This window comes from Ustilaginoidea virens, chromosome 6 (assembly GCF_000687475.1).
Source record: "Ustilaginoidea virens chromosome 6, complete sequence".
NCBI lineage: Eukaryota > Fungi > Ascomycota > Sordariomycetes > Hypocreales > Clavicipitaceae > Ustilaginoidea > Ustilaginoidea virens.
The window spans coordinates 2,503,980-2,525,334 of NC_057321.1; the positions used below are offsets into that span (position 1 = coordinate 2,503,980).

At 52.3% G+C, this 21,355-nt stretch overlaps 11 protein-coding genes across 11 annotated transcripts; 10 read left to right on the forward strand and 1 right to left on the reverse strand.

Moving 5' to 3' along the window:
* Window positions 1-319: 319 nt before the first annotated feature.
* Window positions 320-1,344, forward strand: UV8b_07592 (uncharacterized protein; the record flags this gene model as incomplete). Its single annotated transcript, XM_043145089.1, has 4 exons — window positions 320-542; window positions 591-716; window positions 819-943; window positions 1,024-1,344. The coding sequence occupies 4 exons, from the start codon at window positions 320-322 to the stop codon at window positions 1,342-1,344; spliced, it is 795 nt and encodes a 264-aa protein (XP_043001024.1).
* Window positions 1,345-4,496: 3,152 nt separating this feature from the next.
* Window positions 4,497-4,841, forward strand: UV8b_07593 (uncharacterized protein; the record flags this gene model as incomplete). Its single annotated transcript, XM_043145090.1, has 3 exons — window positions 4,497-4,565; window positions 4,632-4,697; window positions 4,758-4,841. The coding sequence occupies 3 exons, from the start codon at window positions 4,497-4,499 to the stop codon at window positions 4,839-4,841; spliced, it is 219 nt and encodes a 72-aa protein (XP_043001025.1).
* Window positions 4,842-5,485: 644 nt separating this feature from the next.
* Window positions 5,486-6,346, forward strand: UV8b_07594 (uncharacterized protein; the record flags this gene model as incomplete). Its single annotated transcript, XM_043145091.1, has 4 exons — window positions 5,486-5,588; window positions 5,655-5,783; window positions 5,880-6,047; window positions 6,156-6,346. 4 exons carry the CDS (start codon window positions 5,486-5,488, stop codon window positions 6,344-6,346), a joined length of 591 nt encoding a protein of 196 aa, XP_043001026.1.
* An 862-nt stretch (window positions 6,347-7,208) lies between these two features.
* On the forward strand, window positions 7,209-8,513 carry UV8b_07595 (uncharacterized protein; the record flags this gene model as incomplete). Its single annotated transcript, XM_043145092.1, has 2 exons — window positions 7,209-8,001; window positions 8,077-8,513. 2 exons carry the CDS (start codon window positions 7,209-7,211, stop codon window positions 8,511-8,513), a joined length of 1,230 nt encoding a protein of 409 aa, XP_043001027.1.
* Window positions 8,514-8,941: 428 nt separating this feature from the next.
* On the forward strand, window positions 8,942-9,935 carry UV8b_07596 (uncharacterized protein; the record flags this gene model as incomplete). Its single annotated transcript, XM_043145093.1, has 2 exons — window positions 8,942-9,218; window positions 9,307-9,935. The coding sequence occupies 2 exons, from the start codon at window positions 8,942-8,944 to the stop codon at window positions 9,933-9,935; spliced, it is 906 nt and encodes a 301-aa protein (XP_043001028.1).
* Window positions 9,936-10,375: 440 nt separating this feature from the next.
* On the reverse strand, window positions 10,376-11,266 carry UV8b_07597 (uncharacterized protein; the record flags this gene model as incomplete). The annotated part of the gene is made up of 2 exons (XM_043145094.1): window positions 10,376-10,555; window positions 11,150-11,266. 2 exons carry the CDS (start codon window positions 11,264-11,266, stop codon window positions 10,376-10,378), a joined length of 297 nt encoding a protein of 98 aa, XP_043001029.1.
* A 1,567-nt stretch (window positions 11,267-12,833) lies between these two features.
* On the forward strand, window positions 12,834-13,154 carry UV8b_07598 (uncharacterized protein; the record flags this gene model as incomplete). Its single annotated transcript, XM_043145095.1, has 1 exon — window positions 12,834-13,154. One exon carries the CDS (start codon window positions 12,834-12,836, stop codon window positions 13,152-13,154), a length of 321 nt encoding a protein of 106 aa, XP_043001030.1.
* A 773-nt stretch (window positions 13,155-13,927) lies between these two features.
* UV8b_07599 (uncharacterized protein) lies at window positions 13,928-14,242 on the forward strand (the record flags this gene model as incomplete). Its single annotated transcript, XM_043145096.1, has 1 exon — window positions 13,928-14,242. One exon carries the CDS (start codon window positions 13,928-13,930, stop codon window positions 14,240-14,242), a length of 315 nt encoding a protein of 104 aa, XP_043001031.1.
* A 3,376-nt stretch (window positions 14,243-17,618) lies between these two features.
* On the forward strand, window positions 17,619-17,951 carry UV8b_07600 (uncharacterized protein; the record flags this gene model as incomplete). The annotated part of the gene is made up of 1 exon (XM_043145097.1): window positions 17,619-17,951. One exon carries the CDS (start codon window positions 17,619-17,621, stop codon window positions 17,949-17,951), a length of 333 nt encoding a protein of 110 aa, XP_043001032.1.
* A 650-nt stretch (window positions 17,952-18,601) lies between these two features.
* On the forward strand, window positions 18,602-19,079 carry UV8b_07601 (uncharacterized protein; the record flags this gene model as incomplete). Its single annotated transcript, XM_043145098.1, has 2 exons — window positions 18,602-18,664; window positions 18,723-19,079. The coding sequence occupies 2 exons, from the start codon at window positions 18,602-18,604 to the stop codon at window positions 19,077-19,079; spliced, it is 420 nt and encodes a 139-aa protein (XP_043001033.1).
* A 722-nt stretch (window positions 19,080-19,801) lies between these two features.
* On the forward strand, window positions 19,802-20,158 carry UV8b_07602 (uncharacterized protein; the record flags this gene model as incomplete). Its single annotated transcript, XM_043145099.1, has 1 exon — window positions 19,802-20,158. One exon carries the CDS (start codon window positions 19,802-19,804, stop codon window positions 20,156-20,158), a length of 357 nt encoding a protein of 118 aa, XP_043001034.1.
* Between the last annotated feature and the right edge of the window lie 1,197 nt (window positions 20,159-21,355).

Genomic DNA, 21,355 nt, shown 5'->3' on the forward strand with positions numbered 1-21,355 from the left:
CGGCTCTTCCCAGGTGCAAGGGTGTGCGGAAGAGCTGGGGCGCGGCGCGGCAAGGCACGGCACGATATTAAGTAAGCGGCAGAAAGCCTGCAAGAGAACCTTGTGTACCGGGCTGTGAGGGAGCGGGCAGCATCGCTGCCGGATTTATGCAAGATCCAGACTCGCCGTGCTTGCCATCCCCACACGCCGGCTCAGGCCCTGCTGCGCCTTTATAAGCAGCCACTCTTGCCCTTCTCCCGATGCCACCCTCTCTTCCTGTTCACGCAAAGTCGCCCAGGCACCGATCCTGCCTCATTCTGCAAACCGTGCCTGCTGCAGCATGGAAACAAGGCATTACAAGCTGCTTCCCCGCAAATCTGGCGACTTCCCGGCCGACGACTCCAGCGCAATATGCGATGCTACGAGCCGCGGCCGCCGGCAACGAGCCTGGCGGGTTGTCGCGCTCTCTAGCATCCTGCTCAACGCAGTCCTGGGCGGACTTGCGATTGCGCACGCGACCGTCTCGCCGCTTGCTCCGTCCCTGCGTCAGCAACGGTTGTACTGTAAGTCGAGTCCGTCGCGACCAGGCCCCGGGTTCTAACGCCGAGCAGCTCCGGCGCAGCACGTCTTGCGCCGCGTCGACCGCGTCTTCACCGGCGGATTCGGCGCAGGGGCGAGTCCCTACCAAGGGGCCCCAAACGAGACGAACAACAGGCTCTGGCGGAACCTCTACGACTGTGAGTTCTGGTCCCCCCCCCCCCCCCCCCCCCCCCATGACGGATATGCCCGAGGGCTCGCTCTGCTGTAGAGTCTGGCGGCAGGCTAACCGCCCCGCGTAGCTGTTGGCATATCGCGCATCTCCGCGGCAGAAGCTGCGCCGATGGTGAATCGGACGCTGCCCATCCCCGGCGACCACGGCTACTACGTTACGTCGCTGGATGTCTTCCACCAGCTGCACTGTCTGGTGAGCTTTGCCCGCTTTGCCCGCTTTGCAAGTCCACTGACTTCAGGTTCATCGGCTGACGTCGTGTGGGTGACGCGCAGAATGTGGTCAGGCAGGCGGTGTATGGCCACGTGGATTGGACCAACCAGGACGAGCTGTTTGCTATTGACCATATCGACCACTGCATCGATACGATCCGCCAGAGCCTGCAGTGCAACGCCGACGTCACGCCCGTCACGTTCGTGTGGTCTCGCGGGAGGAATCGCGCGCTGGAGGAAGCCCGGGTCATCCACACCTGCGTGGATTTCGAAGCCATTCGCGGCTGGGCCTCCAAGCATACGATGAGGGTGCCCTTTAATTGGACTGCGCAGATTGACGACGATCCGCTAGGCTGGGGGGCTGGTGTGGAAAGGCACGCGTGACGTTTGAGGGGGTTGGTGTCTAACCAGGGGTTTGCGCGGGTACTGACAAGGCTTCAGCGCGAGCGAGCGCCTGTCGAACCTATCGGTGCTTACATGTATGTACCTGTTAGCTGGGTAGGCACCTGGGGATGTAGATATGTAGATAGTTGATAACTAGCGGTCAAGTAACGCGCCAACAAGTTGCCCGAGTGGACTACAATTTACGAGCCGGGTAGTTGACCGAAGAGCTTGGCGTCGCGCAAAGGAACCAGACTAGATACATGCCCCACTTCACGCACGCAATGAATCCTATCTGGCATCTCGGGCGGCAAGATGGCGGTCATGAGAAACGAAATAACCCGAGTTGTCCGGGGCACCTTGCAGCTGGGCGGAAAAAACACCAAAGTGCCAAGGGTCATTCCATCACACGAGATTATTGAAATCCGCAATGCAAGGTGCGAAATGTGGGGCGCATGCAACATAGGTAGGTGCTAGGAGTTTTATGCGGGCGCATGAGGCGCCTCCGGCCCGCTCCGGGCCGGGGTGCCGCCCTATTCGTTCCCGTCTGAGTCACAATCAATCCCATTTCGTCCAAACTCTCCGACAAAAGGGCACCTGGCCGTGGACACCTAGCATCTTTCACCATTCTCGATATGTTTCGGCCCTGCTAAGAGGGAGTATTGACAGCGCATGCTGCATGATAAAGCCGTACTGAAATTATTCCCGGTCGGCTTTATTGAACGCGTCCCGTCTCTCACATGGCTCCATCTCACGGAGCATAGGTGGTTCTGAGTCATCATTAGCTGCCGCGAGGCCCGCCCGATTTTCTGGCTCCAAAGTTCCTTTCATGTTTGCTATGAGCAAGGGACAGTATATAGACGCAAAGATACAGCCCTTGCCGTAGGTAGCTCGTCAGACTGATATCCCTAGTATTGAAAAAAAACGATCCATCATTTGATGCTGACACAAGCCCCGCTACAAGTGTCAAACAAGCCAGGTGTTCCGTTCCGTACACCACAGACTCTTTGCATCCTTAAGCAAAGCTGTGCCGAAGGTGCAGCGTGCGCTACGTAAGTGCGTAAAGCGTGCCTTCCAGCTTTGCTTCTTTAATGAGAGGCCAGGGGTGCTAAGCCACCACAATCACTAGCCACATGTCATTCAAGCCAGCGATCTGATTGGTCTAGAGGGCACTAAAACGCCCCTATTGGCTGAAAAACCAGAGCCGGTACGTATCTTTGTGGATCCGGTACGTACTCTTAAGAGGCGTAAATGAGGCTATTGCTACAGCATTTAGTATTGCAAGAGGTCGGGTCTATACTTAATTATGACGAGGTGGCGGAAAAAAGACGCAGAAAGCTACATCGTCGGCTTTATGTAATGCTTTCTAAGCAGAGGCCCGCTGCAGGCGAAAAAGCCCGCTGCAGGCGGAAGCTCGCCGCAGGCGGCCCCCGGCAGGGCCCCCGGAGGGCCCCCGGAGGGGAATAATAAAAAATGCACTATGTTAAAATATTTAAGTAAAAAAAAGGCAGTAAAGGCGGTGAAGTGAGGCAGTAAAAAGGCGGTAAAAAGGGTAGTAAAAACAATAGTAAAATAAGATAGTAGAAAAGGCAGGGCAAAGGCGGTAAAATACGGCAGTAAAAGATAGTAAAATAAGGAAATAAACAGGCGGTAAAATAAGGTAGTAAAAAAGGCGGTAAAAAGACGGTAAAAAAGGCAGTAAAAGGCGGTAAAGTAAGGCAGTAAAAAGGCGGTAAAAAGGGTAGTAAAAATAATAGTAGTAAAAAAGGCAGGATAAAGGCGGTAAAATACGGCAGTAAAAGATAGTAAAATAAGGCAATAAACAGGCGGTAAAATAAGGCAGTAAAAAAGGCAGGGCAAAGGCGGTAAAATACGGCAGTAAAAGATAGTAAAATAAGGCAATAAACAGGCGGTAAAATAAGACAGTAAAAAAGGCGGTAAAAAGACGGTAAAAAAGGCAGTAAAAGGCGGTGAAGTAAGGCAGTAAAAAGGCGGTAAAAAGGGTAGTAAAAACAATAGTGGTAAAAAAGGTGGACAAAGGCGGTAAAATACGGCAGTAAAAGATAGTAAAATAAGGCAATAAACAGGCGGTAAAATAAGGCAGTAAAAGGCGGTGAATTGAGGCAGTAAAAAGGCGGTAAAAAGGGTAGTAAAAATAATAGTAAAATAAGATAGTAGAAAAGGCAAGGCAAAGGCGGTAAAATTCGGCAGTAAAAGATGGTAAAATAAGGCAGTAAAAAGGCAGTAAAAAGGCAGTAAAGGTAAAATAAAGTAGTAAAAAAAGCAGTAAAAGAGTAGTAAAAAAGGCAGTAAATAAAGCAGTAGCTAAGACGGACTAATATTTACCCGTCTGGCTACTCCGCCTTCCCTATGTCTTTGACACTAAAGAATTCAGCGGCACCTTAGGGCTACCGCAGCTTTGCGCCTCCTACGATGCCGATAAATTCGGCGCGTCGGCCTAGTATCTCTTCAGACGTCAACTCGTGACAGGTTTTTTGGATCAAATTGACTTCCGTGCTTTACGGACCACCGTCTCTGGGAGAGCGTTGAGTACTGGGCGGTGTGGGCTAGGAAGCAACCAAATCCTTGTCAACACATTGAGCTGAGTAACAGTAACAGATCCTTGAGTCATCAGAAATTCCTTTTTTGGTTGAGTCATTCTAGAGCCCAGAATGGGCAAACCGCCGTTCCGCGTCTGGCTCGCATTGGCATGTCGTGACTACTAGAAGTCTTGCCGCGGTTAATAATCTGCGAAGGAAGGTCGCTAACTACAGCCCCGGGCAACTACAGCCCCGGGCAACTACAGCCCCGGGCTACTAAAAGCCAGGAAATGTGATATTGAAGGGACTTTTTGAAGAATTCTCTTGGCCAAGTTACTCACCCGCAAAAGTCCCTGAGGCGAGGTTCAGACTAAGGGATCCTTTGAACTTTCCTGGGGGTAGAGAAGGCCTCTCGAAGCGTAAGAGACAAATCATAATCCACAGTGCTATGGAGTAGCTAGGTATTCACGTTCAACGTTCCTGGCGTTGTGGAAATATAAAAGCACCTTCGATGGACGTAATCTGTTCCTAGATTATCTTAATTTCAAAAAGAAATCTATTAGACAAAAATCTCTCCCCAGTTCAGTTTTTAATCTTTATTACCGATCTGCCAGAATGAAGCCCACGAATATGGTCATGCTTGCCACTGCTCTCCTGGTCAACGGAGCTCTTGGATTGCCTACCGTAAGATTTATTCCTCGACTCTAAATATGGGAGATATTTTGTCTAACACTAAGTTTCTGGAAATAGCCTGGCTCTGGCATGATTTCTGGTGTGGACTCTTACTCTACACGTTCGGCTTGGACCAAGGCCGAGGTAAATACTATGCTTGAGTTAAATAGAATCATGGTAAGCCGCTAGCTAACTTGAGCCCAGACAGAGGAATCTTCTGTTGAGAAGCGCCAATGCCCGGCATCCGAGAACAACGTGGACTGCTATTCCACTAGAACGGCATGGTAGGTGGCTTAGCCGATTACGGGATTTCAAGTCAAAGATGGTATGATATAGGACATGAGGCACAGGAGAAGCATGGCGGAAAGAATGGCGGGGAAATGGCAAAAAAAGCGTAGGTCCTTTAATCGCTAAATAAAAAAATACCATACTTTGCAATTTTGAGGGAACAAAATCCCTCTATTTTATCCCGTTTTGCTGTTTGTAGTCACTGTAATTAATGTGGGCAATGCTTTGCTCTGCTTTGCCTCAAAGTAACTTGGTGTACATAATAATTGCTCTCCATAGTTGAGCACTTTACATCTTCCCAAGCCAATAGTATTCCTCGCTAGACCCGTTTTTTCTCCCGTTTAGCCAGGAATTGGAAATTCTGGTTGGTCGCGTGGTTGGGAGCCTGGTTTAATCTTATATATAACCCGTCTTTTACGCTGCTTGAAACTGTTCCCGCATCAGTCACCCTACCTACATTGACTGACTTCGCAACGCAATAGAGCTTGGCAGGATCCGTTTCAACGTCATCTCACGCAATGTATCAAGGGAAGATGCAGGTTGAAGAAGAGAATAACAGCCTGCTTGGGGAGGAAGAGGTTTCTGGACCTTCAAAGTCAGCTAGGAAGACTGGATCTCAAAGGCTGGCATGGCTGGTACCAATCATGGCTGCAGCATCAGCCCTTTTCTTCCTCACGGCGGCTGTCTCCTGGACATACTTTTTCAAGGCGACCTCTAAAGATTATATTTGCTACGAGAAGAAATACTGTAAGTCGGCAAGCCTTGAACATGTATTCTTCAGGACTTGAATTTTAACACATGATGACGCTTTAGCACTTGAATCGCTCTGGAATGCTGTGCGCTACGAGCCGGCGCAGTTCCACCTAGAACCTGATGTGCCATCGCCCTTTCGAGGTAAGCCGAGGCCAGAACTGGACGAAGCGTGGGCCAATGTGACGGAAGGTAAGCAAGACACGACATGATTAGCAAGTCGGAGCTCACAAGCAGATATCTCAGGCCACCTTATTCTGCTAAGTCCAGAGGAAATGCGAGGACTAGGGCACGCTACCCAAGGCGCGGCTATGCACGGGGACAGCTATTTGGGGCTCGTCGAGGTTTTCCACCACGTCCATTGCGTCGATTTCATCCGCAAGTACATCTTCAAAGAGCACTACCCGGACTGGAGAAATCTCGGAGGCCCACCAGAGGCCGTCTTGGGGCATGTCGGTAAGTGTGGTTGATCAGCGTTGCTTTCTGGGTCGTCGCTCGTCGTTGGTCGCTCGTCGCTCGTCGCTCGTCGCTCGTCGCTCGTCGCTCGATGCTGATTGGTGTTAGACCACTGCATAGACCTCCTCCGGCAAAAAGTGCTTTGCGACGCCGACGTTGGCCTCATGGCGTACTCCTACGACCCCGAGACCAAATTCGCCAAGGCTCGCACATCCAACATGCACATGTGCCGCGATTTTCAAGCCATCAAGGACTGGGCGGCAGGACGGAAGTGGGAGCCGAAGGCTGACTCGGCCTAGCCGGATTTGGAAGGTGGTGTGTGGGCGGCTCGAATCGGGAAAGGGCGAAGGATAAGCGGGGAGTGGGAAATGGGGAAGTGGGGACGCCCAAGTTACATGGGCCGTCGCAGAAATTTCATCTCATCTCACCTGCATCCTGCGTCCTACGTCTTCCCCTGCATCTGCACAAAAAGCCCCGAGACGTCAATCCCCCAACGTTACCGGCGCCGATGGGGCTTGATCTTAGCTCCGCCATTACTATGAATGCTTATTACTACCATCTATACTTATCCAAAGGAACCATTTCCCTTGGTTCTGTCCCTTTCCTACCGCCGAGGCCATGTTTCCCATCTGCCCCACATTAAAGCCGTTGCCCACGGGACAATTCATCACCCTGGCTTGAAGACAGCTCTTGGTGGGTCTCAATATCTAGGAACTTTTGAAAAGCTTCAGCGGGCTGATAGTCAACTCGTACGACCAGTGTCCTCAAAAGCGACCCTGGCTCGTCTCACCCGTGCGAAGCGGGCTGCAAGGTACGAGGCGGTAGGCTGCCGCGACTCGGCACGGAGCCGAAGTAGCATGAGCACCTTGAGGCTGTCCTACGTCGCAAAATTCCCCGACGACTTGTCAGTAGAGTCTAGACTCTCAAACCTGGAGCCTGCCATGCTACGGACTTCTGCACCAAAAGATGTCTCACCTCGGCCGGGACCTGACTTCATCAGCTTCTTCGCGTCTCGATAAATATGTCGAGATGCCCAACAGGATTTCGAAACCAGCCTTCCCTATCCGTTCTACCCAATATAGTCCCCTTTTCCATATTGTCCATCATCCGTCTGCCTCGGTGACTTGACCAAATCAAAAATACATCATCACCCACGCCATCATGTCCTTGAACGACAAGCACGCAGCCTTGATACGGAGCATCCTGCAAGACCGGTTTCTCCTGGCACCAAATGCTTTTAAAATTGAGCCAGTTAAAGAGGCCAAGAATAATCACGTCTTCTTGCTCAAGTTGACCAGTCCAACCTTGGAACCTTCCCCCCCCTCCAACCAGGTATTTACGACCCCTATCCCTGCCAAAACATCGCGTCTGGTGTTTCGGATACCCAAAGAGAACGTCAGCTTGGAGGACTCGGTGCGTATCCGCAACGAGGTCGCTTTTCTTACCCTGGCCCGCGAGGCTCTCTCGCCCATCGGTCCCTCTCTTACTCCCGCCGTGTTTGGCTGGTCAGATACGGTTTCCGACTCCAGCTTTGGCTGGATTCTAGAGGAGTGGAAAACTGGGGAACACCTCACAATCCAAAAGCTCGTGAAGCTTGGCGACGAGACGCAGCGCCTCGTCCTAGGTCAGATGGCAAAGGTTGCCAAATGTCTCCAGGACTACCAGCTACCGGACAGCGCGACCGAGTTTGGTGGCCTTACCTTTGACGAAGAAGGGACGATTAAAAGCACCAAGAGTGTAATTCCCTGTGGAGGGCCGTTTCCTTCCTACGGCGCCTTTCTGAAGGGCACGTTCCGTTGGCAACTAGAGGCAAGCGAGCGAAGCACGCATGTAAACGGCTGGCGTGACTATCCCGAGCTGCGCAAAAGGATCGACGCCTTTTTCGCCGACGGACTGGACGGGGTTATAGCCAAGGTGCCAAAGCAGAAGCCAACATTGGTCAACGCAGATATCGGTAAGGAAACCCCAAACACTTGATTTTGCTGCGGTCCCCCCCCCTGTTTTCACGCCAGCTAATTAAGTGCTCTAGCCTTTGTAAACCTGCGTTTTGATCCCGCAACGTATCGGCTCACCGCCGTGCTGGACTTTGACTTTTCGCACGTCGGGGCGCCTATTTCCGAGCACCTGTTCTCGTTCTGGGACTGGGACGCCTTGCTGCCCAGCCAGGCGAATCCTGTTGGATCGTTGCGGGAATGGATGCTTGAAGGCTTTCCAAAGGACGTAGAAGATTGTTTCAAGGTGAATCGGCTATGGGATGACATGTTGGCCGATGCTCATGCGCAAAAACCTTCCACGATCGCGGGAGCCGGTCTCATGGCCGACCTGTGGTGGTTTTCGCAGGAGCTGTGCCAGGCGTACTGGTTTATGGAAAGGATCGTCGGAAAATCCTCAGCTAAGGAGCTCGAGGAGAAGAAGAAAGATAGCGCGGCTAAGCTTGACAAGTATCTGGCGTTGTGGGGGTTCTAGCTGCGTAGCTAGGTGCTCTGCAGAATCTGCACGGTGAAATTCTGTACGCGTAATGCTCGCTTACATAGTAACTACTTGGTAGACTCTTTTCATTTCTCCAACAACAACATACCTCTTTGACTGTCCAGCTCATAGAGGTCCCCTTGGGGGATTAGCAACTTGACATGCAGGTTAGGCTCACGCCCTCGTTGAGAGTAGCCATGCCATCGACCATGGCCAGGTTTTCTCATGACAAGGAACAAGGGTTGAATTCCATGTTGGCACTGCAGTTTTCAAATACGGACTAGCTTTTGAAGGCTCCTATGGAGAGCACCCTTTGCCAGGCCCCGCCAGGCCAATATATATCTTGCTGCCTCCTCCCTCCCTCTTCTTTCTCCAACACCTCCCAAGGCTGCTATGCATATCGAGGCACACACCGCACCTACACCATGAATACCATCAAGAGCATCTTTTCCCAGCCACGCTATCAGACGGTGGATGCGGACGCCAACACCGCCAGTGATTCGTCTGAGCCCGACGACAACCTTTTGCACAAGCGGCGCACGCAAGCTCCGCGCCGCGGCGTGCCAGCAATCACGCTGGCTGTGCTTCTTGTAGTGTCCAACATCGCCACCGGGATCCTTGCCGTCCTCGTAACGAAAGGCGCCTTTTGCGGATGGCACGAATCCTCCCTGAACAGCGACTTGAAGCGCGCCAACGCCTACTGTGAGTTAGCATGCAGCCTCCCTCGCTCACCCCTTTCCCCTCCCCTTCCCCCCAGCGCCCGTCCCCAGCCTGACAGCCCGGCACGCAGCCCCCATCTACGACCAGCTGGACCTCAACGTCAGCCTGACCACCCTCAACGGCGCCTTGCGGGACAACTCGTCCATCTGGCGGCAGCCCCCGTCCCCCGCCGTCGACGCCGCCTGGGACCGCATATCCACCGAGGGCCTGGAGCTCGTCACCGTCACGGCGGCCGACGTGGCCAAGTCGGGCAAGGACCCGTCGGCGACGCTGCGGGCCCCGCTGTCCTGGGGCCGCGGCGAGGGCGCCTACCTCGCGCAGATCGAGGTGTTCCACCAGATCCACTGCCTGAACGAGCTGCGCAAGGAGATGCACCGCGGGTACTACTACGGCGGGAAGGGGGACGGCGGGGACGAGCTGCGCCGGGCGCACAAGTCGCACTGCGTGCACATGCTGCTGCAGGCGCTGGCGTGCCGGGCCGACGTGGGCATCGTCACGCACAACTGGGTGCGCAACGAGGGCATCGCGGAGCCCAAGACGCGGCTGATGCCGGACTTTAGCACGGTCAAGAAGTGCGTCGACTTTGAGGGGCTGCTGGGGTGGGCGAGGGGGGCGGCCGTCGAGGATCTGCGGAGCAGGTGGGCGGACCTGCGGTGGACGCCGGGCGAGACGATTGTGCCGGGGCAGGGGTACGCGTGAGCAAGCCGAGGGGAAGGGCCGGAGAGGGCCGGAGAAGGCCGGAGCGGAGGAATCCCGAGGAGGCGCTGGCTGGACGGCAAGTCTCGTGGGCATCAGAATCGCGGTGCCGGGGGGTAGGAGCTCCGACGGGGTGCTGTCAAGTCACGGGGCCAAAGCACGCAGGCAAGGCCCAAATTCACCAGCGAGATCACAGACGCGCGCAAAAGTATATTTGTCATGTAGATAAGTCTCCCTCAACGGAATCACGGGAAGAGCTGCCTACACAGTCCACGCGACCAGCCAGATACCTGCCAGAGCCCTAGGCTCCAGCCCACGCCGGAGAAGAAAATGGCCCAAAGTCGAGCTTTGGCGCCCAACTGTTGCGCGCCACGACCCCGAGTACTGCCGTTGACCCGAGGCGCGGTGCAGAGTAGACGGGCACCGCGTCCGCTCGCGGGAGCTTAGAAAACCACACGCAACGGGGCGCGCTTTGCCGGCTTAGTCGGGGCCTCGTGCTGCTCGGTCGCGGCCTCGTGCTGCTCGGTCGCGGCCTCGTGCTGCTCGGTCGGGGCCTCGTGCTGCTCGGTCGGGGCCTCGTGCTGCTCGGTCGGGGCCTCGTGCTGCTCGGTCGGGGCCTCGTGCTGCTCGGTTGCGGCCTTGTGCTGCGGCCATTGGAGGCTTCTTCTTGTTGTGAGGCAAGCAATCCCCCGCGCACTCAAGGTCGTAATCATCATAGCAGGTGCACGTCTGAGTCACCTCCCCGGCGGTACATTGTGCTTGATATTTTTGGACCGGTCTAGTGTGCGGCTTTATGCAGCAAGGCGCACCCGCGTTGAAAAGCGCGCCCGGGCAGGTCTCAGAATAAGATGCCCGGACGACAGTGCCGAGGCCCAAGGCGAGGAGGGGGGCAAAGCAGCGCATCCTAGGTGCCTTGCACGCATGATGATTAGTACTGGTTCTGGTGTGCGGGGAGCGAGTTTGCGTACTTTGAAGTGCGTAAAAAAAACAGGTTGGTCGGCCTTGGGTTGGTAGCTGGAAGATGAGAGGAGAAGAAAGAGCTGAGGTGTGTAGAGCGGAAGAGCAGGACGAAGAGGAGAATGGAGGGCCTTTATAGAGAAAAGCGTTGGCGATGGTGCGGCCCTCGTCGCTCGTGTAGCTGCATCAACTTGACCGCAGGCATGTCGACTCTTTGCTGTAAATGTCTCATGATGCGGGCTTTGGGGGGCATTTCCCACATGCCCGTTTCCACGCTCGAGAAGTAACAAGAGGCTGCGGACTCGCCCCGGGGGTCGGAGAGTGTCGGCGTCGACACCACCCGAGGCCAGCACAAGGGTGTTTTCATCTAGCGCCATCTACGCGGTCGACTCGCTCGAGTTACATTGCATCTCCTGCAGTGTCGTGTCGGTGAAGAAACGCGTCCAGAGGGTTGCAAGAAAAGCGCGCTCCTGCAAGGATATGCGGTTGGTCGATGCTCGGCCGTATCCGAGAGTCATGAGTTATGCGGGAAAACCCAGTGACAGCCTAAATAGAGCCGCATCCGTTATCAAGACGGGGATCCTCAGGGCCGGTGAAATCAGGCCCACGGGGCCGCGTAGATAATATTTGGCCCTGCGTGGTACGATGTACTATCGGAGCCGACTCCGTAGTTGCCGGCAATGATTGACTACTGTACATCAGTCGCGCCGCGCCGCGCCGCCCCGGCTGGCTGGGCGGTCCACGTGGCAAGTATGTACTGTACTTGGCCAGCGCCTTGCATCGCATCGCGTCTTGGCGCTGGAGCGCTAGCGCTGCAAAGCTGCCTGGCGCGTGCCTAGATAGCCGAGCCGATAAGGCCCCGCCTACTGGGTACGGAGTTGCGCCGATGTAGCAACATGATTCGCTAGGTGCCGCCGCGACGCGGGGAATTCGCCGATTCGCCGATTCGCCGGGCCGTCTCCCGCGAAATCCCCGGCACAATCTCGCAGAATCTCCGACAGAATCTCCGACCGGCAGCGGGCAGCCAGTTGCAGAACCCGGCCCCGGCCAACGCTTGACCCGCCGCGCCCGCCGACTGGGCGGCGCGGTCGGGGCTCTCCCTCCACTCTTATGCGGGCGGCTGCGGCCAACAGGAAGAAGTGAGACAGCAAGGAACCGCGGTAACATACGTGGCGCCCGAGGCAACCCCCAGCGCTAGCGGCCCAGCGCCCTGGGCTAGAACGCCGACCCCGCATGCGCCCCATCAGCCGGAGCCTCCGGCGGCGCCGGCCCAGACTCCCGGGGCGTAAGCAGGCGCGCCCGTCGGACAGGCCGAGCCGGATGCGGCGCAGCCTACGCAACGGTCGACGGAGTGCAAACTGGCTACGAATCAGGGTGGATAAGTTTTCCTCGGATCCTGTCCATGCCAAGGCGCGAGTCCTGGTCCTGCGGATGAATTTAACGTGGCTTCCTCTGCAGCAACCCATTGCTACTATTTCCCTGCTTGTAACATAGCAGCATATACGTATGGACGTATGCTCTTCAAGCAGGACCTCGAGGTACGTGCGCACGCCACTTGGCATGTTCGATCATGTATGTGCCTTTGATGCGAATCGTCTAGCCGTGGCCCATTGTGGAAAATGGCTGATGTGGCGCCCATATTTGCAGGGGGGGGGGGGGTGTTAAACCCCGGATTCGTTCGTTTTCGGCTCGCCATCTATTCGCCTTTGCATATAGGGATTTACTGAGCCCACCCGGTGTTCTATCTGCTGCCCAGCTGGATACCTTACAACTGCCGATAGGTACCCGCGCTTGGCGCAACTCCTCCCGACACCCTGGCCAGAACTACTTTAAATTCCGGCCCTGTCCCGACCGACCCCTGTCCCGGCTCAGACCAACCCGTAACACGTCAAACACTCAAGCTGCCCGCAAGACTTTCCCCAGGTAGAAGCCTAGCGACAAGCAATGCATCTCTCGCGCATCGTCATCGGCCTCGCCGCCCTCCTGGCCCCCCTTGCCGCGGCTGTCAGAGCCCGCGACATCATCGACCGCAGCGATCTTGTCGAGTATAAAATCTTTCGAGACCACCTGCCCCAGGACCAGCGCACCAAGATGTCCTTTGTCCAAGCCGGCCGCGGCAGCAATTTTATCCGGGTTGACGTCTATAGCTCGTCTGGCAACAGCCCACAGTGGCAATACTTTAGACTATTTAAAGCCCGCGAAAACGCCCAGCGGATTCTCAACCCTGGTCATCGCAGGTCTATCGAGATTCCTCAGCAAGAATAGCACTCACCTTCAGATGCTCAGATAGCACTTATCTGGGTGCTGTTAGTTATAAATGGTTAAATAATACTACTAGGGGGAACAAAGGACAGCGTTTTAGGGAGGGTCTTCTTTAGTAGAAGTGATGCGAACACGGCACCCTACGAGTGAGGGGAAGGGCCGGCAGAGGCGTCTTATCTAGGTAGAGAGAACTAGGCTGCCGTGGGTTGCAATAGTCATAAAGCTTTTGATATGCCAGGAATCGATAGCTCTTCCACCAAGCAAACAAGATGAGAAGCCAAGAGAGTGCAAAAGGCGACTAAGCATCAGAGTCTCTCTTGTCCTATAAACAAACGAAACAAGCGATCCTGGCGTAGCTTTTCCAACAATTAAATATTTCCTTATTGCACATCATGATCCTAGGTATGCCCCGCTTGCGCCACCGTGATAAGTGAAACTATCAACTATTCTGCCTTTATCTCCTTTTAAACTATTTGTCTTGTTTAGCATATATGCCACGTTGCAGCTTCATATGCCTTTGATGGATTTTAAACTTCCAGCGGTGGCCGAGTATTAAACAGCGCTGATGTGGCGCTCGTGTAGCAGAGGGTTAAACCTAAAAACTATACAATCAGCCACCGGTTTTGAAAAGGACACATGATCGATATAAGTCAGATAGTATAGCCAAGTCTATAATAAGGCACGCATGGCCAGAACTACGTAGGCTTAGAGACGGACTCCTAACAGCCTATCCTTTAGTTTACTTACAAGACTCTCCCCTCGCAAAAAGCAGGCCAATGCATCTCCCGCGCATCGTCGTCGGCCTCGCGGCCCTCCTGGCCCCCCTTGCCGCGGCTTTCAAACAACGCGACCTCATCGACCCCAGCGAACTTGGCCTCTTTAGAGAATTTGAAGCCCGGCTGGCCGATAACCACGAGTTCACCAAGGTTTCCCTTATCCAAGGCGGCCGCCTTGTCCGGTTTGATGTCTACAGCCCGTCTAGCGCCGGCTCACGGCGGATTGGCTTTAAGGATTTCAGAGCCAGCAAGAACGCCGCGCAGATTCTCAACCGTGGCCATCGCAGGTCGATCGTCCTTCCTCGGCAAGAATAGCACTCATCTCAAGATGCTTGAAAAGCACTCATCTAGGGGCTATCAAGTATTGCAGGGTCAAATACTGTTACTAGGGGAGTAAAGGGTAGCATTAGGGAGGGCGTTGTTTAGTGGAAGTGATGTGCATACGTCTCCTAGGAGTTAGGGACAGGGCCGGCAGAGGCGCATCATAGAAGCAGATAAACTATATAGGGGTAGGTCGCAGAAGTTACAAATCTAGTTCAATAAATACACAGGCAATCGACGGCTTTTTATAGTAGTAAGAGAGTGCAAAAGGCGACCAAGGCCATGATCAATGTGCGTGCGCCTGGCGCCCAGAATTGGCGCACTCTTTACAAATGATGGCACCCTACCAGAACTAGTAAGGATTAGCCACATAGTTTTGTAGAAGCCATCCAAGAACACTACAAACCCTGGTAGGGGCCCTGGGAGCCTGGGAGCCCCCGGGGCTACTCCATGCCAGGAGGCGAGGTGGTCTTTTGCAGAAACGCACAATATCCAACAATTATATTCCGCCAGCAGCCCTCGACGCTTTCTATCTTGATCCCGTAATAACAATAGCCCGGAACAGACGCCCGCGAGCAGATACCGCGGCCCCTTGCCGTCTCGCTCCTTCCTGTTGACCGCAGCCGCCCGCACAAAGACGAGACACAACCTACGCAGAGCCTGCCTGGGAAAACGTAGCACCCACCGACTGGCCAGCGGGCCGGGGGTTCAGACTGGAACACTTGTTCTTGATGCCTCCGCCGCGTCCCGCCGCATCTCCTCTGCATCTGCTGAAACACAGGTACCTTTTCCACCATCCACCTCTGCAAACGCCGCGTTTCTTGGCGCGCAAGCCGGCCCGCGCTAAGCGCTCGAGCGTCCCCGGCCTAGTCGCCGACTGCGCATGCGCCCCCATCATATCATCAGCCGGAGCGTCCGGCGGCGCCAGTACCCCGGCGAGCCCGCGGCAATCGATAGGGTGCGCAAAAACGTGGCTTCAAAGTAGGGCGGGATAGTTTCGTTCTGTCCATGCACAAGGCACGGACGGATCCTGGTCCTGTTGCAGCAAAGCCTATCCTACTGCTTCCCTGCCTGTGGGAGCACGTTATGCCTGGGTGTATGGAGGCGCGGACGCGAGCCACTTTGCAAGGCTCCATCATGCGTCTTTGACGCGAGAAAAAGTTGTCTAGCCGTGGCCCATTGCGGACAAAAGGCTGGTGTGGCGCTCGTATCCGCCGAGAGTCAAACCCCTCAAAATGTTCGTTTTCGGTACTAACCATCTGGTCAATCCACATGGGGGGGATTCACCAAACCCACTCTTTCTTTTAGACTACGTTACCGCTCTGGATAGGTGCCCATGTTTGGCGCAATTCCCCCCAGCACCATGGCCAGAGATACTATAAATCCCGGCAGCAGTCCAGTCCAGTCCCGTCCGGCTCAGACCTGCTCAGACCTGCTCAGACCAACCCCCGACAAGCCAAGCACTCAAGTTCTCGGCAAGATTCTCCCCTCGGAAAGAGGGTACAGGTCAACCGACCTGTGTCCCCCCCTTGTCATCCGACCCCCCCATAATAACTTAACTGACCTGACCATTGCTGTGGGCTGTATTCTTAATATAATTGGTTTATTAGGGAATAGTGGGTTAAGTCACTTTGCATAGAAAATTATATAAAAAGTACTTTCTCTGCTATTTTACTAGGTTCTTAGGTAGGGGTACCTGGTAAAAGAAATTAAAGAAGTCTCTTTATATATAAAAATATATATAAGGGTACCTCTCTCTCTATTTCTAGAACCTAGGTACCTAGATACTTAGTAGAAGTATTAGAAGTCACTTTATATGGAAAAATATATATAAAGGTACTTTTTTCTATTATAGTACCTAAGTACCTAAGTACCTACCTAGTAAAAAGAAAAGAAGTCACTTTCTGTAGAAAGGTCTATATAAAGGTACTTTCTTTACTTTCAATATTAGGTTCTTAGGTACCTAGGGATATAAAATCAAAGTATAATAGAAGTCACTTTCTATAGAAAAAAATATATAAAGATACTTATAGTCTAGTGGCTACTGTAGATTAAAGGATCCACTACTCTTTATTAGCGTATCTCTATATTAGGAAAGAGCCTTGGTCAGGTCAGTTAAGTTATTATAGGGGGGTCGAATGACAAGGGGGGGGCATAGGTCGGTTGATATGTAGTCTCCCTCGGAAAAGCCCAACGACAAGCAATGCATCTCCTGCGCATCGCTATCGGCCTCGTCGCCCTCCTGGTCTCCCTTGCCGCGGCCTATGAACCCATTGACGTCATCGCCCCTTCTGACCGTAGAAGATACACAAGATTTGTAAACTCTATGACAGCGGCGCGCCAGCATTCTAGAATGCGCCTTTCGGATAACGGCAACACCATCATAGCTCGTGTCTACTCCTCACCAGCTCAAGGCGGATATTTCAAATTCTCCAGGACCTTCGCGGCTAGCACAGAAGCCTATAGTACTTTCGAGCTACTCCGTTTCAGGCCAATTGTTGTTGGTTATGTATAGTAGCACTTGTCCTCAAGAGATGCTTAGAAGGCGTCAGTCTGGGTGCTATCAAGTATTGCGGGTTAAATTGCTAACTGCCGGTGGAATAAGGGATGGCGTCAGGCAGGGGGGTTTTTTTTTGCGGAAGGTGTGAGGGACAGGGCCGGCAGCGGCATCGCATATAAGTAGATAAACTACATATAGGCTGCCGTAGGTCGCAGTAGCTACAAATCTAATTAAGTAAATACACAGGCAATCGATAGCTCCTTATAATAAGTAAGACGAGCAGCTAAGAGAGCGCAAAATGCGACCCAGGCCGTGACCTAAGTATGTACGTGCGCCTGGCGACTAAAATTGGCGCACCAGACTCTTTACAAATAATAGCGCCTTGCCAGAAACAGTAGGGATTAGCAATATATTATGATGGAAGCATCCTAGAACATGATCACCTTCGCTAGCAGGGGCCGCTTTCATGCACTGGAAAAGGAGTAGCTGCTAAGGATACACGAAATCAATTCGGCGCAGTGGCTCAAAATTGGCGTTTCTGTCTAGCGTTCTATAATACAAGCATATTCTACAAGCTATTAGCCCCACGTATTTCATAAGTCCCTTTGCATCGCGAGGCGTACTTGGAGTCTGGGCCTTTGTAAACAGGGCTGATGTGGCGCTCGCATAGCAGAGGGTAGAATTGCCCTTGCATGTTCTTTTTTACTAATATTTAGGCCACCTTTCTACGTCGCCAAGTAGATAAATAAGGCATGCATGGCCAGAACTGTTATAAATTCCGGCTCCCATCTGGCTTACGGACGGACTCCTAATAGCCCATCCCCTTAGGTTCTTTGCAAGACTCTCCCCTCGCGAAAGCAGCGTTAGGCCATGCACCTCTTTCGCATCGTTATCGGCCTCGTCGCCCTCCTGGCCCCCCTTGCCGCGGCTAATGGAGCCGGCATTATCGACCCCAGCGCTTTGGCCCAGTTTAGAGTCTTTCAAGCCCAGCTGGACCCGAACCACCAGTATACCAAGACGTCCCTTGTTAAAGACGGCCGAGGCGACTATTTAATCCGGGTTGACGTCTACAGCTACGCCGAACCAGAGAGGCAATCCTATAGATTATTTCCAGCTAGCAGGTACGCCTTGCAGATTCTCAACGAGCAGAATAGCGACCAGAAAAATCCCAACCCGCGCAGTCGCAATCGCAAGCACATTTAGGTCAATTAGTGGCAAGCATAGCACTTGTCTTGAAAGAGATACTCAGAAGGAAATATCTAGGCGCATCAAGTATGGCAGGTTCAATACTACTACTACTAGGGGGGAATAAAGGACAGCGTCAGGGAGGGTGTTCTTTAGTAGAAGTGATGCGAATACGTGTCCTGCGGGTGAGGGATCAACTCTTATATATGCAGATAAACTAGGCTGCCATGGGTCGCAGCAGTTGTCAATCTTTTTTAAATTCACAGGCAACCGATAGGTCTTCTAGCAAGTAACAAGAGTAGCTGAAAGTGCAAAAGGCGACCAAGGCCGTGATCCAAGTACCCTGATCCAAGCAAGTGATGGCGCCTTCCCCGAAGGATCTGCAACATAATTTTATGGAAGCGTACCCAGAACACCATGGACCCCTGTTCACCATGTATCGCGCCACAGGGGCCGCTTACATGCTAACAAGAGTGTGCGCAATCAGTTTGCTTCCGAGGTAACAAAACTACGAGGAATAGTAAAACTATATTACTCTCTTCTTCTCAACTCTGGACTTCTTCTCTTCTTCTTTCTTTTTCACCGGTTTCCTACTTTATGGCATATACGCCACGTTGCAGTTAGAACGTCCTCTTTGCCTAAGACCCGGCAGTGGCTAATAATTGAATATGGCTGATGTGGCGCTTCTGCTGCGGAGTGGTTTACCTTGGTCGCTGGTTCCTTTTCACCATGTATATAATCCCACTCAGTCCGTCAGCTCAGAGACCACCTCCTAATAACCCAACTCAGCTGCCGCAAGACTTTCCCCCATTGCAAAAGGCTAAGTATCCGGCAGCAATGCGTCTCCTGCGCACCGTCGTCGGCCTCGTCGCCCTCCTGTCCCCCCTTGCCGCGGCTAATGGAGCCGGCATTATCCACCCCAGCGCTTTGAGCAAGTATAGAATCTTTCAAACCCAGCTGAACCTGAGGCACCAGTACACCGAGATGCACCTCGTCAAAGACAGCCGAGGCTTCACTTTTGTCCAGGTTGACATCTACAGCCGCGCCGGAGGAAAGCTGCAAGGCCATAAATACTTCAAAGCTAGCAAGGACGCCCCGCAGATTTTTGCCGGCCTGGCCAATGGCGGGCCTATCGTCAAGACTTAGCGAGCATAGCGCTTGACTTGACAAAAGAGATGACTCGGAAAGAACTCATCTAGGGGCACCGAGTATGGCAGGTTAAGTAATACTACTCGGGGGAGTAAAGGACGGCGTTAGGGAGTGCGTTCTTTAGTAGAAGTGATGCGAATGCGTGTCCTGGGGGTGAGGGACGGGACAGGGGCCGGCAGAGGGTCAACTCTTATATACGCAGATACACTAGGCTGCCATAGGTTGCAATAGCGCTGAAGCGTTTATAATGTCCAGTGAATCAATAGCTCTTCTAGCAAGTATGACGAAGAGCTAAGAGAGCGCAAAAGGCAACTAACATCAGAGTTGATACTTAACATTAGTTCTGCCTCTAATTTAATAGATAAATAATACAGTTTCTTTCTCATTAATAAAGCTATCTTACTATTTTTCTACTTTTTAGCAGATAAGCCACGTTGCAGTTTCATGTGCTCTTGATTTGTCCTCTGATTTTCTACTATTAACGGGGCTAACTATTAAACGGGCTGATGTGGCGCTCGTCTAATTTTCTAGTCTTCACCTAAAATCAATACAGCACCTTTTTCTATCATAGCCAAGTATATAATAAGGCATGCCCGGCCAGATCTACTACACAACCGCACTCACTCAGTCCGTCAGCTCAGGGACCATCTCCCAACAACCCAACCCATAGCTGCCTCGCAAGACTTTCCCCCATTGCAAAGGCCAAGCAACCAGCAGCAATGCTTCTCCTGCGCATCATCATCGGCCTCGTCGCCCTCCTGGCCCCCCTTGCCGCGGCTTTTGAAGCCATCGACTGCATCGCTGAACGCGACCTTGTCAGCTACAACCAGTTTGTATCCAGGCTCACCCCAGACGTGTATGGCGAGATGAAGCCTATGAAAGGCTTCGGATATGTCCAGGTTGACGTCTACTACGCAAATACCAGACCACGAAGTCTGGTGTTCTCCAGGGTCTTTCACGCTAGCCCGAATGCTAAGAATATTATTATATCTCGCTATTATCAGCCATTTATCATTGCTCCGCAACTGGAGCAAGCGCATAGTCCTTCCCCTAAGAGGCTTAGAAAAAAGCCCTAGGCTGGGTGCTATGAAGCATTGCGGGTTGCATGTTGTATCTATACTGTCGGGGCCGGCGGAGGGTCTAGTCTGTCGTGGGTTGCAAGCTGACGGCTATTAGGCGTCATGTCACACGGGGAATCGGTGGCTCTTCCAGCAAGTAAGACGGGTAGTTAGGAGAGTGCAAAAAGGCGACCAACATCAGAGTCGACTTTTGTCATTTGCTTCCGCCTCTAGTCTAACCGATGAATAATGTGGCTTTTTGGCATACATGCCACGTCGCTGTTTCATGTGCCTTTGATATGAAACTTCTAGCCGAGGCCGCTTACTAAATAAACATGACTGATGTGGCGCTTGTACTGCAGAGTGTTTCACGAGGGTACAGGTCAACCGACCTGTGTCCCCCCCTTGTCATCCGACCCCCCCATAATAACTTAACTGACCTGACCATTGCTGTGGGCTATACTCTTAATATAATTGGTTTATTAGGGAATAGTGGGTCAGGTCACTTTATATAGAAAACTATATAGAGAAGTACTTTCTCTGATATTTTACTAGGTTCTTAGGTAGGGGTACCTAGTAAAAGAAATTAAAGAAGTCACTTTCTTTAGAAAATATAAGGAGAAGTACTTTCTCTGCTGTTTTATTAGGTTCTTACGTAAGGGTACCTAGTAAGAATATTAAAGAAGTCACTTTCTATAGAAATATATATATAAAGGTACCTCTCTTTCTATCCCTAGTACCTACCTAGGTACTAGGTACCTAGGTACTTAGTAGAAATATAAGAAATCACTTTATATAGAAAATTATATATAAAGGTACTTTTTCTACGTATAGTACCTAAGGACCTAGGTACCTACCTAATAAAAGAAAGGAAGTCACTTTCTATACAAAAGTCTATATAAAGGTACTTTATCTACTTTTAATATTAGGTTCTTAGGTAAGGTAGGGATACCTAGTAAAAATATAAGGGAAGTCACTCACTATAGAAAAATATATATAAAGATACTTATAGTCTAGTGGCTACTATAGATTAAAGGATCTACTACTATTTATTAGCGTATCTCTATATTAGGAAAGAGCATTGGTCAGGTCTGTTAAGTTATTATGGGGGGGTCGAATGACTAGGGGGGGGCATAGGTCGGTTGATATGTAGTCTCGTGTTTCACCTTGGACGTTCTTTTTCGCTAAATATCCGGTCCGCCGTTCGGTATATAG